At 37.7% G+C, this 17619-nt stretch overlaps 1 protein-coding gene across 1 annotated transcript in view; it reads left to right on the plus strand.

Moving 5' to 3' along the window:
- The window catches only part of MMRN1 (multimerin 1), a 69772-nt gene that overhangs the window by 19378 nt on the left and 32775 nt on the right, over nucleotides 1-17619 (plus strand). Inside the window, exons 2-3 of the mRNA XM_037163260.2 lie at nucleotides 447-566; nucleotides 5561-5667. Coding sequence (XP_037019155.2) covers nucleotides 447-566; nucleotides 5561-5667 — 227 coding nt within the window. The remainder of the gene's footprint in view (nucleotides 1-446; nucleotides 567-5560; nucleotides 5668-17619) is intronic.

Here is a 17619-nt window from a genome sequence, read left to right on the forward strand (position 1 = left end):
GGGGAGAGAGAGATTGATCAGTTGCCTCCCATACATACCCCAGTCAGGGATGGAATGCACAACCTAGTAGTGTGTGCCACCCCTGATTGGGGTATGTACGGGAGTCAACCAATCAGTCTCTCTCTCTCCCTGACTTGGAATTGAACCCACAGCCTTTTGGTATATAGAACAATGATCCAACAAACTGAGCTACCCAGCCAGGGCTGATTTATTTTTAATTTACTTTGATCTCTCAGTATTCCTTTACTTTCCATGAGTACAATAATATAATGCAGTAACAAATGTATTTTTCTCATCTCTAGATAATTTTAAAGCTATTTTATCAATATTTCAAGGTATCTGATCTGTAGCACTGGCACTAATAGATATGGTCTTATGAAAATGATTTTGATAAAAAGAATTCTTTGACAATTATTTTTCTGTAACAAAAATGTTCTCTTCTTTAGGAACTGGTGTGCTTATGTACATACCAGACTGTCTCCCACAGTGACAGTGGACAACCAAGTTACTTATGCTCCAAGTGCGAGAGGGCCTTGTGCCTGGAACAGTGGCTCCTGTCCCCAGAGGTATGTCATGGTTTTTGAAAATGGTAATTTCTCCATCATAATCATGTATGGCCTGAAATATAAAGTTAGTCATTCCAGATATATATGTATAGTAGGGTCATCACATTGAACTAGATGTATGATCTTGAATAAGTAAAATTTAGATACTAATAATATTTGCCTCCTATGTGTGTTTTTAGAATATGTGAAATAATGCAAGGATATGCTTATACTAGTACCTGGTATTTTGTAAGTCTTCAATAAATGTTAACTCTCATGCTTGTTTCTATTTTTAGTACTACTATTACTTTTACTCAATACCTTTATCAACAATCTTATCCTTTCATACATGAAATTCACACATGGTTTTAAAGGTTTATCCCTGATTTCCCTTTCATTCTATATTCAAATAAGACCACAACTGGGAAAGCCACCAATTGCAAGTATGTATAGCAAAGCAGCTCAGTGGGGCCTTTCTTCTTGTGTATATTTTAATGACCTGTGTTATTTAGTTTCCATTTAAATTTTTTCTTTAAATCTATGTAATTGTTCTAAAATGTGAGGCTGAGTAACTGATAAATTCTCTGAATTCCTACAGTCCTAGTGGCTCAGCTGGGCATATTTCAAAAGAACCAGCAATGAAATCTAAAATTGTTATTCAGCTCATGATGGCTAATGTTATGCAAATTGTCATACAAATAACTCGGGCAATGAATCTGACACATCGCAATCTGGAACACTGTGCAGTAAGAATACATAAAATCTAGGTGTTTCTTAGTCCCTGGAGGAATAGCTACTACAGTTCATGGTCCATAGAGCTAAGCACATCTCAGGGATCTGGGAGAGCTGAGCTCCAGTTCTGCCTTCAGCTGAGGTACAAAGAGTGCCTTGTTTATTCTCTGGTAATGAAAATATTACCACAGACACCTGTATCACACCACCCTTCTGAGTTCAAGGTGAGCTTTTTTTTTCATCTCTTTAAACAAACCAGAACTCTTATTTTTCTCCACCTTTGAAGGCATCTGTCCATTTGCTCACTATTTCAATATGCATACAGTGTTTGTTACTTTCTCATTCATTATGTCTGAGCCACATACAGCAAAAATTCCGCTTGTCAAATCAGGAACATTAACTCCAACAATAATGCAACTGCTTGAGTTTGTCCTTGTAAACTCCAAAGAGTCCTTTTCCCAACTGCCTTACTTTGTATTTACCTTTAGCTACAGGCCTGGAGATGATATTTCACTGGACAAAATTATTTACTGAATATAACTTACTGAAATAAGTAGAAGTAAATCATTACCCTACTTTTAGAGATGGAATGAATTTTAGCATTCATATTGATAAGTATGTTTTATCAATTATGCTATTACAGTTGTCCCATTTCCCCCACTTCCTCCCACTCTTCCCTGTACACCTCACCCACCCTCCAGCATCCCCCACCCTGTAGTCCATGGGTTGTACATATAAGTTCTTTGCTTCTCCATTTCCTATACTGTTCTTAACCTGCCCCTGTCTATTTTGTGCCTACCAATTTGCTTCTTATTTGCTGTATCTTTCCCCCCATTCTCCCCAACCACCTTTCCCACTGGTAACCCTCCACATGATCTTCATTTCTGTGATTCTGATCCTGTTCTGGTTGGTTTTTTTTTTTTTTGCTTTTTTTTAGATTCAGTTATTGATAGTTGTGAGTTTGTTGTCATTTTACTGTTTATAGTTTCTGATCTTCTTCATCTTAGATAAGTCCCTTCAACATTTCATATAATAAAGGCTTGATGATCATGAACTCCTTTAACTGGACCTTATCTGGGAAGCACTTTATCTGCCCTTCTATTCTAAATGATAGCTTTGCTGGGTAGAGTAATCTTGGATGTAGGTCCTTGCCTTTCATGACATGGAATACTTCTTTCTAGCCCCTTCTTGCCTGTAAGGTTTCTTTCAAGAGGTCAGCTGAGAGTCTTATGGGAACTTCTTTGTAGGTAACTGTCTCCTTTTCTCTTGCTGCTTTTGAGATTGTCTCCTTAACTTTAATCTTGGCTAATATAATTATGATGTGCCTTGGTATGTTCCTTCTTGGGTAACTTCTTTGGGACTCTCTGAACTTCCTGGATTTCCTGGAAGTCTATTTCCTTTGCCAGATTGGGGAAGTTCTCCTTCATTATTTTTCAAATAATTTTCAATTTCTTGCTCTTACTCTTCTCCTTCTGGTACTCCTATAATTTAGATATTAGAATGTTTAAAGTTTTCCCAGAGGTTCCTCAGCCTCTTCTCATTTTTTTGAATTCTTGTTTTTTTATTCTGTTCTGGTTGGATGTTTATTTCTTCCTTTTGTTCCAAATTGTTGATTTGAGTCCCAGTTTCCTTCCCTTCACTATTGGTTCCTTTATATTTTCCTTCATTTCACTTTGCATGGCCTTCATTTCTTTCTTTATTTTGTGACCACACTCAGTCATCTTTGTGAGCATCCTGATTACCAGTTTTGAACTCTGCATCTGGTAGATCGTCTATCTCACCATTTAGTTCTTTTTCTGGAGTTTTATCTATTCTTTTATTTGAGCTGTTCTTTTATTTGATCTGTTCTTTTATTTATTTAATAGATGTATAATAATACATCTATTATAATTAAGGGGTGGAACCCTAGTTATTTGCCAGGGCATGGCAACCCTCCTCACTGCGTTGTGGCACTGTATGTGGGGGAGGGATCAGAAGGGGAACAATGACATTTGCTCAGCCCTTGCCCCACTTTCTGTCACTTCCCTCACTTCCCACAAGCGGATTGTGCCCTTTTAGGTGCTGATTCCTGGGTGAGTGGTTTTGTATACCTTCTAGGACCCAGTGAGTTTCTCCAACGAACTCTCCTATGAGACTGAGAGTTTCTCCTTCTGCCACAACCCCCACAGATTTTTATAGCCAGAGGTTTTGAGGCTTTATTTCCACACTCTGGAACCCTGGGTTGTGTGGTTTGTCTTGCTCTCAAATAGTTTCCCCCAGCTTAACTGCACATGAGTGTGGGACTACCTGATCCAGCCCTGACCTTGCCATGAGTTGCCTGCCCTGGCTGCCTGTCTCTGCCCCTCTTATCATTCTGGGTGAGTGTTTCTTTAACTCCTTGGTTGTTGGACTTCCATGCAGTTTGATTTTCTGGCAGTTCTGTTTTTTTTTTCATCTTGTTTTAAAACTGGTTGTTATCCTTCTTTTTGTTGTGCAAGGAAGTGAAGTGTATCTGTGTATACCTCTCTCTTGGCCAGAACTTTAGGGTTCATCTTAAAATTAAAGAATAACATCACACATTTTGAATTACCTCTCAAGTTACAAGCAGAAATTAAAATCTAAGTCTCCTAAAGCAAAGCCAAGTCTGTTATAAAACATTTCCTTCACATAATCAAGGTTCATTCAGGACAGTGGCAACAGTGTCTCCACATGTATATGACAAACTCTAGATCACACAGGGGATGCTAACCACACCACGTGGATTAAAACCCCAGCTTGATCTCTTAGATATGGAACTTCAAGCAAATATTTCATCTCTCTTTCTCTCAGGTTCCTCATTAACAAATCAGGGTAATAATAGTTTCTTTATAGAACTCATATGAGCATTAACAAAATAATATATACCAATTTCATAAACTCATTAGATAAATATTAACTAAATATTGAAGTTGTAAGGATAAAAATGTTTGCGTTTATGTACATAGAGCCTGCAATTGAGTATCATTCACTATTTATGAAGGAAGATCCCCCCAAAATGAAATTTATTTATAAAAATGTATGTATTCTTACATGTTTAAACTTCACTTACCTTTGAAGTACTCTCCATTTGATGCCATGCACCCAATACACCTATCAAGACTTTTTTTCACTTCTCAAAACAGTTTTTGAACTCATCAATTTTGATGCCTTTTAGTGGTTTTGCCATTTTTTTCCTCATCTCTCCTACATCAGTAAAACATCTCCCTTTGATGACTTTTTTCATTGGGGTAACAATAATAAGAAAAGTGAGTTGGAGTTAAACTGGGCGAATAGGAAGGGTGGAGCATGGGAATCACGCCATTTTTGTTCAAAAACTGCTGAACACTCAGATGGCAGGAGCAGGTGTGCTCATAAGCCACCCATCATGAAATGGGCAAATGTTCTCAAAGAGTCTTCAAAAAAATCACTGAAGCTAGATGTGGCATCTTACAATGTCAGCTGGTACACTGACCACAGATGGGTTCCTAGAACAGTCACCTAGTTGGGAAAGCCTGTACTACAAGGGACCTGCCCTCCACAAGACAGTTCCTGATTTTTATGTGTGTCCTATTTTGTATATTGCTAAAAAATGTTATAGTTTCTTGATTTCCCTTTGACGGTTTCCTCTCAGAAATGTTTTCTCATGTTAGATCTCTCTCTCTCTCTGTACCCCCATCTCTTTCTGTCTCTTTCTCTCCTTCCCTCACACCTTCTCTCTCAAAAAGAAATACCGTATTAAAGAAATATTATAGAGTATGATTAAAAAACTTGAGAAATGAGAAAGTTCAGGTTGAAAGTCATAGTGAGAATCACTATTTCAGTTAGATGACTAATATCCAGTTTCTTACAAGTTTTTTGATGTTGGTAATGAGTAAAAAGGATCCTTTTTAGCTACAACAACATAAGAAATAACAAGAATTGAAAGAAATTATCCCCACAAACTATTTAAAATTAAAATTAAAATAACTGTTAACATTGGTTTAGTTAAAACCATTATCAAGGGAAAAGTTATATTATCTTTAGAAATATAATGGTAGGTAAAAGTTAAATATACCAAAACATATGACCTTTAGTATATTTTGCAATGTGTTTAAAGAAACCAAACTTTGAAAATAATATTAATGATAAATATAATAATAGTAATGATAATAACAACAGATAACATGGAATGCTTATTATTGAATATATTTCAGAACCATCCCAAACACTTTACATTCATTATTACAGCAGATTGTAATTTAATGTGAGATAAATAATCCATTTCCTCCGATTGCTCTCCTCTCTAGATCTCAGAGGATATCAAATCTTGTCTACAGGATGCAACATAAAATAGTTACCTCATTGGAATGGAAGTGTTGTCCTGGATTCAGTGGAGCAAAATGTCAGCTAAAAGGTATCACCTAATATGAATTTTGTTATAACAATTAGAAGCATAAAACTTCTAAAGAATATGCAACTGATTCCCATAAAGCTTCATTTTCCCCTTTGAATGAGTTAATTAATTTCTAAACAAACCATTAGGACTGTTACTCTTTTAGAGCTTCCTAACTTAGTATGTAATAGTTGCACCCCCAAATCTCATAAGCTATTCTTTAAAATTCCCCCTTCATTTTTATGTTAGTTTTTACATGATAAATAAATGGAGATCTGATTAAATATCTTACTTTTTGCTTAAGTTTATGCTATAGAAGTGTGTCTTAGTAAAATACCAAAAATCCTAATTTTAAAGCAAATTATCATTTTACATGACTCTTAATTTTTCAATTTTTAATTTTCAAAGATTTTGTTTGTTTTTATTTTTATTTTTTAAATATATTTTATTGACTATGCTATTATGGTTATCCCATTCCCCCCCTTTATTTCTCTCCGCCCTGCACACCCCCTCCCACCCACATTCCCCCTCTTTAGTTCATGTCCATGGGTCATACATATAAGTTCTTTGGCTTCTACATTTTCTATACCATTCTTAACCTACCCCTGTCTATTTTCTACATACCATTTATGCTTCTTATTCTCTGTACCTTTTCCCCCTCTCTCCCCCTCCCCCACTGATAACCCTCCATGAGATCTCCATTCCTATGGTTCTATTCCTGTTCTAGTTGTTTGCTTAGTTTGTTTTTGTGGGGTAATTTTTTTGGGGGGGTGGCTTTTGCTTTAAGGTTTAGTTGTTAATAACTGTGAGTTTGTTGTCATTTTACTGTTTATAGTTTTTGATCTTCATCTTAGATAAGTCCCTTCAACATTTCATATAATAAAGGCTTGGTGATCATGAACTCCTTTAACTTGACCTTATCTGGAAAGCACTTTATCTGCCCTTCCATTCTAAATGAAAGCTTTGCTGGATAGAGTAATCTTGGATGTAGGTTCTTGCCTTTCATGACTTGGAATACTTCTTTCCAGCCCCTTCTTGCCTGCAAGGCTTCTTTTGAGAAGTCAGCTGAGAGTCTTTTTTTGTAGAAGAAGGAAACTTCTTCTAACTATAGGAAACTTCTTTATAGATAACTGTCTCTTCTCTTGCTGCTTTTAAGATTGTCTCCTTATCTTTAATCTTGGGTAATATAATTATGATGTGTATTTTTGTGTTTTTTCTTGGGTCCAAACTGCTTTGGGACTCTCTGAGCTTCCCAGACTTCCTGGATGTCTATTTCCTTTGCCAGATTGTAGAAATTCTTCTTCCTTATTTGTTCAAATAAGTTTTAATTCCTTGCTCTTCCTTTTCCCCTTCTGGCAGCCCTATGATTTGGATGTTAGAACTTTTAAAGATGTCCTGGAGGTTCCTAAGCCTTTCCTCACTTTTTAAAATTCTTGTTTCTTCATTCTGTTCTGGTTGAATGTTTCTTTCTTTCTTCTACTCTACACCATTGATTTGAGTCCTGGTTTCTTTCCGATCACTATTGGTTCCCTGTACATTTTTTCTTTATTTCACTTAGCATAGCCTTCAATTTTTCATCTAATTTGTGACCATATTCAACCAGTTCTATGAGCATCCTAATTACCAGTGTTTTGTACTTTGCATCTGATTAATTGGCTATCTCTTCATTGCTTAGTTGTATTTTTTCTAGCGCTTTGATCTGTTTTTTTCATTTGGGCCATCTTTTTGTGTGTTCTCCATGTGCCTGTTACATAGTAAGGGGCAGAGCCTTTGGTGTTCACTAGGTCAGGGCAACCCATGTCACTGCATTGTGAGCTGTATGTTGGGGAGGGGTCCATGAGGGAACAATGGCACTTGTTCCACTCTCTGCCAGATTTCAGTCACTTCCCCCACTGTCCACAATCAAAGTGGGCCCTTCTGGTGCTGATTGCCAGGTGGATGGGCTTGTGTATCCACCTTGTGTTCTAGGACCCTGTGGGTCTCTCCAACAAACTCTCCTGTGAAGCTGGGAGTGTCTCCTGCTGCCTCCTCAATCTCCACAGGTGTTTTCAGTCAGAGGTTTTGAGGCTTTATTTCCCCATGCTAGAATCCTGGGTTGTGTGGTCTGTCTCGCTCCCCAGTTGTTCTTCCTGGTTTATCTGCACACACATATGAGACTGCCTGGTCTGCCAGCTGCCACCTCACCTGCCCAGGTTCTCCAGCTGCTGCTTTGCCGAGAGTCCTCTCTGCCCAGCTGCCTGTCTCCACCTCTCCTACCAGTCTGGATGAATTTTTTTTAACTCCTTGGTTGTCAGACTTCCATACAGTTTGATTTTCAGTCAACATGACCCATTTTAGTAATGAACTATAGAAATTATCCCTGAAAGTATAGTCTTCAATATGAGCCTTTAAAAAATAATAAAAAATCATCCTCTATTTTTCTTCCAGTTTAATTTTTTGAAATACTATCATTTATAAGTGAAATTTGGTTTTAAAGAATATGCACAAATATGGTGTGAATTATTCTGTGTTTTAAAAAAAATCCTAATGGCTAATGTAGCCATTTTTCAACTGAGATTTTAAAGGTTTTCTGGTGGCAAGGCTGATAAAACACACAGTAAACTGCTGTGACCTAATATCCGTGTGACTAGTATTTCGCTTATGGCTTTAAACAAGTTCTCTTTGAAAAATAATATATGGCATCAGCATTCACATTTTAAATGAATTAATATTCCAACAAAGACCATTAACTATGGTGGGGAATTTAATCAGCTATTTAGGAGATTGCGATTAACAATTAATATAATTGTGGAGAAACCATTATGATTCATATTTTGAAAAAAGGAAGTTGTAATACAAAAGCAGTAGGAACCCTACAGTTTAGTAGGGATAATATATATGGTTCTTCTAGCCCAACTCAATGAGAATCTAAAGAAAAATTTAATTGCAATGCTATTTGCTCCGGGTCTAGCCTGATTTTCAGAGATGTTAAAAAATAATATATTTTCAAAGTGTAGCATGAATATGTACTTCATTTATAATCAAGTAAAATAAACATTTAAACAAAATATTATCTATACAAAGATATTTGGAAACAATATCATTTAGCATATTCTTTAAAAACCCAAGTATGATAATATGTTCATAGGACTTTGGAATTCCACGAGATTCACAGATGTACTCACAGTGGTAAGACATATTTATTTATAGTCTCTATTTGCCAGACAGATAAAAGTTCAGGGCTGTACTTAGAATTATATTTCTAAAGCCTAAAATCAGTTTTTATGTTTCTCTTCTCATATGAAGAAAGATTTCTAAGAAATATTAATTCCATTATGCTTTCTAGAGATTCAAGTCTTTGTTCACAGCATGGGTTTCTAGGGATTTAGAGTCATTACACATCCTAGTGCAGAGAGAGGCTGAATGCAGATACATGGCAGGGAGCACAGTCTACGTCAAAGGGTGTCCTAGGCTCTAGATGATAGAGACTGCTGCTGCTGCTTCACGTTTTGGTTTGTTTTTATACTTAACTATACTCGACCCTTGCACAATGCAGGGGTTTGAGGAGCTAACATCTTGCATTGGTGAAAATCCATGCATAACTTTTGACTCCCCCACTAACTGCACCAGAGTCACCCCTCCGAAGGGGATTAGTCCCAGGACTCCCACAGAGATACCCAAATGCACAGAAGCTTACATCCCCTATGTGAAGTGGAGTAATACAGTGCATACAGTGGGCCCTCTGCACCAGTGAGAAATAGTTTTCCACATGAGTTGGTTGGAGACAGAGGATACAGAGGCCCAGCTGTTTATTTATTGAAACAAATTCACTTATGAGTGGACCTGCACTGTTCAAGCCCATGTTGTACAGATGTCAACTCTAATCGATGATCAATCACTATGGTAGAGTATCTACACAAAGGAAGGAAACAAGTAAGAATTTCATCATCATAAATATACACACAAGAAGCAAGACTGGTTGAAAATTTGAATGTCTGCTATATACTGTCATTTCCCTTTTCTCACAATACTATGTAAAATATTTAAATTGAGTTCAAATAGTTTAATTTTGACTGTTTAGTGACACCTTGTGTTCTAAGTGGCAGCAACCTATGGATTCTTTAATACTGGATTTATAAATTATTACATTGAATCCCCATCAACAATAAGGTCCAAGACTGTGACATTTTGTTACAATACTGTAATTAGAATTTCAGATTCAGGTATTTTTCTGATTTATCTCCTGTGGAAAGCTCTTTTTTTCCTATTGGAATCATTTTTGATGGCAAGTATGCTCATTATATGATATTGTCATGCAATTAATTCTAATATCATTTCAATTCCAAAAGAACCTAGTTGCTCCCTACAGTATGCTGACCAGCCTGCTCTTCAGTTTTATTGCAGTATAAGCCGTTGAATTTTTAATTAGTGTAACTGATGCACTGGTGGAATGGAGAACTCCTGCATCCTTTGTCCCTTCAACAATTCTTCCTTATCTCATCTATCCCAGGGCTTTTTTGTTTCATTTTTTTTCTGTACATTTTTTTCCTCTGATTCTCATCCAATTACATATCAAGTCCCCCTCTTTTTATCCACTTGATATATGTGCCAACAGTCTTTTATTCCTATACGGTAGAAAAAATTGTCAGGTTTCCTTGGACAGCAGTCTCCAGGCTGTCTCAAATGGCAGGTGGCCCCACGTATGGCAAGAATAATCAGTGTAGCTGATCTGTCTTTAAATCTCTTCAGATCCCTCAAGGGTGTGGAATAGCCTGAGTATGTCACTACTGTGATAATTACAGTGTTAGTGCTTCGCATCAGGAGGTTATTTTACTCATGGAAAATCATAAAATACTACATAAATTTCACAAATCTCTGCTTTCCCGGCAAGGTTCCTCCTCACAAACAAAATAAATTTAACAAAATAAAAATAATGATTCCCTTTAAAATTATATTGCAGAAGGAAGATCTTTTTTAATTATGTAAAAAGTGATATAGAGGAATAAATTGGAGCTGCTAGTGACTATACTCTTTCACTTCTCTACTCAGTGCCCATCCGTCTTTTTTTTTCTCCCTCTGCCTCTGTATGTCCATCTGGAACCTGTTAGGAAGGAACATGTCGTTCAAAATCTATGAGACCAAAAAAAATTTCACGGGACAACTCTTCCTCTGTCTTATTCTACAATGTACTGTTTATAAGATTACCGAACTTCTACATATGGCTTTTTTGCTGTAACTCGGAAAGTAAAAAATCTTGTCATAAGTTCTAGATTAGCTTATTTAAAATATTGGTCATACTTTCAAGAGGAAACCAATTTTTAAAAAGTCTAAGTAAATAGAACTTTGTTTAAAGGAGGAACATCAATCTAATGGCAATGTAATAGTCATGATGTATTTTACATTTGTTATACTTTTTGAAGGTCAGATAGTTTGTCTTCAGAAAGGAATCTACTTTGGTGATATGATGTTTGAGATTTTTTTTTTGAAATGTTAGTAGCAACACTTTTTAAACCAATCTTTATAAAATTTGCAATAATGTGCTTTCCCAGTAGGTGTCTCTATACTGTACTGAAGTAGAACAAGGAAATTGTGGCTTTTTCTAATGCCATGAAGAACAGGAATTTAAGCTCAAATAATGCTAGATTAGAGAGGAAAAAGAAAGACTTCTTTGCAAATCTTAAAAAAAAATAATCCAGTCAGCTTTAGTCAGATCCTCTATATAGGAAAAAAGTAAAAAACAAAAAGGTATTTCATAAAATTTTGCTTATATAAAATCTGTTACAGATATTCTAAATGCTGAAAAAATGTAATTGTGCAGTTATTGGAATAACTGATCCCTAACATATGTTATGAGTGTATGAAAACATTTCATTTCACAAGTACTGTGAAATAATTCAATAAATTATGTAACAACTATTTTAACTAACACTTTTAAAATGGGGCTTCTCCAATAAGATTATTTTAAAATATTACTTAAATTAATACGGAATGAAAGTTATAATCTTTAAAACAGAAAAAAGCCCCATATTTCTTAAATTTTTGCCTGATTCTTCCAAGTGGTGATTAATGTTCTTTAAAAAAGAACTCCGATGCTGGGAAGATGGCGACGGAGTAAGATGGAGCGGATACTAGCTCCTGTACTCATGGGTGAAAATCCTGGCAGATCTATGGAGAAACAGCACAATAAACCATCGGTTACCCAGCATTTATGAAATTAAAAGACCAGAGATTGTGACCGACGCTGAAACACCAGACGGCGGCAGAGTCAGCTACCGGAGCTGGGTCTCACGCGGCCCCTGTACTGCCGCCAGAGCAACAGGCCTGGGAGCCGGGGCCTCAGGTACGGAAGCCGGACACTCCAAGCCCCTGTGACGGTCCTGGGAGACAGAGGAGTCAGGAACCGGAGCGGGGACATTCTCGGCCCCTGTGCCAATGCCATAGCTACTGGCCTGGGCAACGGAAGGGTCAGCTGCAGGAGCTGGGACACCAAAGGCCCCTGTGACGCCGCCATAGAGACAGGCCTGGACCCTGAGGAGCCAGCTACGGGAGCCGGGAAGATCTCAAATCCTGTGCCACTGCCATAGCGACGGGACTGGACGTCGGGGAGTCAGGTACAGAAGCTGGGACTCTCCAAGCCCCTGTGACGCAGCTGAGGAGCCAGCTACAGCCTGGAAGCTCTCAAATCCTGTGCCGCTGCCATAGCAACGGGACTGGACGTGGGGGAGTCAGGTACGGAAGCCTGGACACTCCAAACCCCTGAGACAGCCCGGGGTGGCAGAGGATCCCTCTACGGGAACTGGGAGGGTCACAACCCCTGTGCTGCCGCCATAGCAAGGGGATTGGACACTGGGGAATCGGGTACGGGAGTTGGGACTTTCTAAGCCTCTGTGCCACTGCCATAGAGACAGGACTAGACGCCGGGGGAGTTAGGTACGGCAACCGGGACACTCCAAGCCCCTGTGACGGCCCTGGGCGGCAGAGAGAGCCAGATACGGGAGCCAGGACATTCCCAGCCTCTGTGCCACTGCCCTAGTAACGGGCCTGGGTGCTTGAGGAGGCGGCTACTAGAGCCGGGACATTCAGCAGTGGTAGGTGACCAACGCAGAGACCAGTGCGAGGACCAGTGTGAGTGTAGGTGGAGACGAAGAACATCAAGAAACTTCAAGGAGTCTGTACCACTGAACTTCACAAGGAACATACCACAGAAGTTTACACCATAAAACCAGTGTTTCAGACCAGATCAATTTTGGAAGCAGAGACTAACAAGAAGAGTCTCAAACAATGGGAAGACAAAGAAACAATCCCCAAATGAAAGAAAAAGCAGAAACTTCAGAAACAATGTTAGATGAAATAGACGCTGATCAACTATCAGACAGTGAATTCAAAGCACTGGTTATTATGAAGTTCAAAGAGCTCAAAGAGCTCACAGTGAGCTACCAGAAACTACAGGGAAATTATAATGATCTCTCTGCAAACTACAGCAACATCACAAAGGAAATGGAAACCATCACCAAGAGACAAGAGGAAATGAAGAATACAATTTCCGAATTGAAGTACACAGTAGAAAGTTTCCAAAGTAGGATAGATGAAGCGGAGGATAGGATTAGTGAGTTGGAGGACAGGGTAGAAAGCATCTCACAGAAAGAGCAAGAAAATGAAAAGAGGCTCAGAAAGAATGAAGAGGGATTAAGAGAAATGCAAGACAATATGAAACGTAATAATATACGAATAATAGGAATACCAGAAGGAGAAGAAGAAGAACAAGGGATAGAAAACGTATTTGAACGAGTAATGAGAGAAAATTTTCCTAATTTGATAAGAGAAAAAGTCTCACAAATCCAGGAATCACAGAGAGTCCCAATCAAGAGGAACCCAAGGAGGCCCACCTCAAGACACATCATCATCAAAATGGCAAAATTCCAAGACAAAGAGAGAATGTTAAAGGCAGCAAGGGAGAAAAAAAGAAATAACATACAAGGGAGCCCCAATAAGGTTAGCTACCGACTTCTCAATGGAAACACTTCAAGCAAGAAGAGAATGGCAAGAAATATTTCAAGTAATGAGAACCAGAGGCCTACAACCAAGGCTACTTTACCCAGCAAGGCTCTCAATCAAGATAGAAGGCCAAATAAAGAGCTTCCAAGACAAAAGAAGTCTAAAAGAATATGCCTCCACCAAACCAGCTCTACAAGAAATACTAAAAGGACTGCTTTGAGGGAAGGAAGGATAAGAGGGAGACAGAGAGGAACACAGGTACAAAAATGGCAATGAATAAGTACCTATCAATAATAACCTTAAACGTAAATGGATTAAATTCTCCAATCAAAAGACACAGAATAGCTCAATGGATAAGAAAGCATGACCCACACATATGCTGCCTACAAGAGACTCACCTCAGGACAAAAGACCATCACAGACTAAAAGTGAAAGGCTGGAAACAAGTTTTCCAAGCAAACGGACAAGAAAAAAAAGCTGGGGTAGCAATTCTCATATCAGACAAAATAGACTTCAAAAAAAAGGCTGTAAAGAGAGACCCAGAAGGTCATTTCATTATACTCAAGGGAAGAATCCACCAAGAAGACATTAACATTGTAAACATATATGCACCAAATATAGGGGCACCCAAATATATCAAGAAAATCTTAGAGGACTTCAAGAAAGATATTGACAGCAACACAATCATAGTAGGGGATTTGAACACCCCACTATCAAAAATGGACAGATCTTCCAAACAAATTATCAAAAAAGACATTGTGGCATTAAACAACACCCTAGATGAAATGGACTTAACTGATATATATAGAGCCCTTTATCCCAAAGAAGCTAAATATACATTCTTTTCAAATGTACATGGAACATTCTCAAAGATAGACCACATGATAGGACACAAAAGGAGCCTCAACAAATTCAAGAAAATTGAAATCATACCAAGCATCTTCTCTGACCACAAGGCACTGAAATTAGAAACCAACCCCAAAGAAAAAAACCCAAAGCACCCAAAAACATGGAGACTGAATGGTATGCTATTAAACAATGAATGGGTCAAGAATGAAATTAGGGAAGAAATCAAAACATTTCTGGAAACAAATGAAAATGATCGCACAACAACCCAAAACTTATGGGACACAGCGAAGGCAGTCCTGAGAGGGAAGTTTATAGCAATACAGGCCTACCTAAAGAAGATAGAAACATTTCAAACAAACAACCTAACCATACGCCTGCAAGAACTTGAGGAACAACAACAAAGACAGCCTAGAGCAAGCAGAAGGAAGGAAATAACCAAGATTAGAGCAGAATTAAATGACATAGAAACTAAAAGCACAATTTTAAGGATCAATGAATCCAGGAGTTGGTTCTTTGAGAAGATAAACAAAATAGACAAGCCTTTAAGTAGGCTCATCAAGAAAAGAAGAGAGAGGACACAAATAAACACAATCAGAAATGAAAAAGGAGAGATTACAACTGATACCACAGAAATAGAAGAGATTGTAAGAAATTACTATGAAGAACTGTATGCCAAGAAATTTGAAAACCTAGGGGAAATGGACACATTTCTAGAAAAATACAATCTTCCAAAACTCAATGAAAAAGAAGCAGAAAATCTAAATTCACCAATAACAGCAAAAGAAATTGAAGCAGTAATCAAAAAACTCCCATCACACAAAAGCCCCGGACCAGATGGTTTCACAGGAGAATTCTACAAAGCATTTAAGGAAGAGCTAACCCCTATTCTCCACAGACTATTTCAAAAAATTCAGAAGAATGGAAAACTCCCAAATTCTTTTTATGAAGCCAGCATCATCTTAATTCCAAAACCAGATAGAGACACAACAAAGAAAGAAAACTTCAGGCCAATATCGCTGATGAACATAGATGCTAAAATCCTCAACAAAATATTGGCAAATCGCATCCAACAACATATCAAAAAGATCATACACCATGATCAAGTAGGATTCATCCCAGGAATGCAAGGATGGTTCAATATTCGCAAATCAGTAAATGTAATACATCATATAAACAAAAGCAAAGACAAAAATCACATGATCATATCAATAGATGCAGAAAAAGCTTTCGATAAGGTACAACACCCATTTATGATAAAAACACTCAGCAAAGTGGGAATACAAGGAGCATTTCTCAAAATAATAAAGGCCATATATGAGAGACCTACAGCCAATATCATACTCAACGGGAAAAAACTAAAAGCTTTTCCACTAAGATCAGGAACAAGACAAGGTTGTCCACTTTCACCACTTCTATTCAATATAGTATTGGAAGTTTTAGCCACAGTGATCAGGCAAGAAAAGGAAATAAAAGGCATCCAAATAGGAAAGGAGGAAACAAAACTGTCACTGTTTGCAGATGACATGATAGTGTACATGGAAAATCCTATAGACTCTACCCAAAAACTCCTCAAACTAATTGATGAGTTTGGCAAAACAGCTGGTTATAAAGTCAATATCCAGAAATCAAAGGCATTTTTGTATACCAACAGTGAATCAGCAGAAGCAGAAATAAAGAGAAAAATCCCATTTGATATAGCAAAAAGAAAAATAAAATATCTGGGAATAAACCTAACCAAGGAGGTAAAAAACCTGTATGCAGAAAACTACACAGCCCTGAAGAACGAAATCAAGGAAGACACAAACAAATGGAAACATATACCTTGTTCATGGATTGGAAGAATTAACATTATCAAAATGTCCATACTACCCAAAGCAATATACAGATTCAATGCAATACCTATTAAAGTTCCAATGGCATATTTCACAGACATAGAACAAACACTTCGAAAATTTATATGGAACCATAAACGAGCTCGAATAGCAGCTGCTCTTTTGAGAAAGAAGAACAAAGTAGGGGGGATCACAATACCTGATATCAAACTGTATTACAAGGCCACTGTAATCAAAACAGCCTGGTACTGGCATAAAAACAGGCACATAGACCAATGGAACAGAACAGAGAGCCCAGAAATCAATCCAACTCTCTACAGTCAATTAATATTCGACAAAGGGGGCAGTAACATAAAATGGAGTAAAGATAGCCTCTTCAACAAATGGTGTTGGGAGAACTGGACAGCTACATGCAAAAAAATGAAACTTGAGCACAGACTTACACCATACACCAAAATAAATTCAAGGTGGATAAAAGACTTAAATGTAAGTCATAACACCATTAAAGTCCTAGAGGAGAACATTGGCAAGAAAATCTCAGATATTTCACGCAGCAACTTCTTTACTGATATGTCCCCTAGAGCAAGGAATGTAAAGGAAAGAATAAACAAATGGGATCTCATCAAAATAAAAAGCTTCTGCATGGCTAAAGAAAACAGTATTAAATTAGCAAGACAACCAACTGTATGGGAAAACATATTTGCCAATGATACCTCAGACAAAGGTTTAATCTCTAAAATATACAAAGAACTTACACGACTCCACTCTAAGAAGACACCCAACCCAATTAGAAAATGGGAAAAGGACTTGAACAAACACTTCTCCAAGGAGGACATACAGAACATTCAGAGACACATGAAGAGATGCTCAATATCGTTAGCTATCAGAGAGATGCAAATTAAAACCACAATGAGATACCACTTTACACCAGTCAGGATGGCTATCATAAACAAAGCAACAAACAACAAATGTTGGAGGGGTTGTGGGGAAACGGGGTCCTTAGTTCACTGTTGGTGGGAGTGCAGACTGGTACAACCATTATGGAAAACAGTATGGATTTTTCTCAGAAAAATAAAAATCGACCTGCCTTTTGACCCAGCAATTCCACTGCTAGGATTATATCCTAAGAATCCTAAAACATCAATATCAAAGAACCTATGCACCACAATGTTCATAGCAGCACAATTTACAATAGCCAAGAGTTGGAAGCAACCTAGGTGCCCATCAGTAAATGAATGGATCCAAAAATTGTGGTACATATACACAATGGAATTCTATGCTGCAGAGAGAAAGAAGGAGCTACTACCCTTTGCAACAA

This window comes from Artibeus jamaicensis, unplaced genomic scaffold (assembly GCF_021234435.1).
Source record: "Artibeus jamaicensis isolate MK-2021 breed Jamaican fruit bat unplaced genomic scaffold, CSHL_Jam_final contig_452, whole genome shotgun sequence".
NCBI lineage: Eukaryota > Metazoa > Chordata > Mammalia > Chiroptera > Phyllostomidae > Artibeus > Artibeus jamaicensis.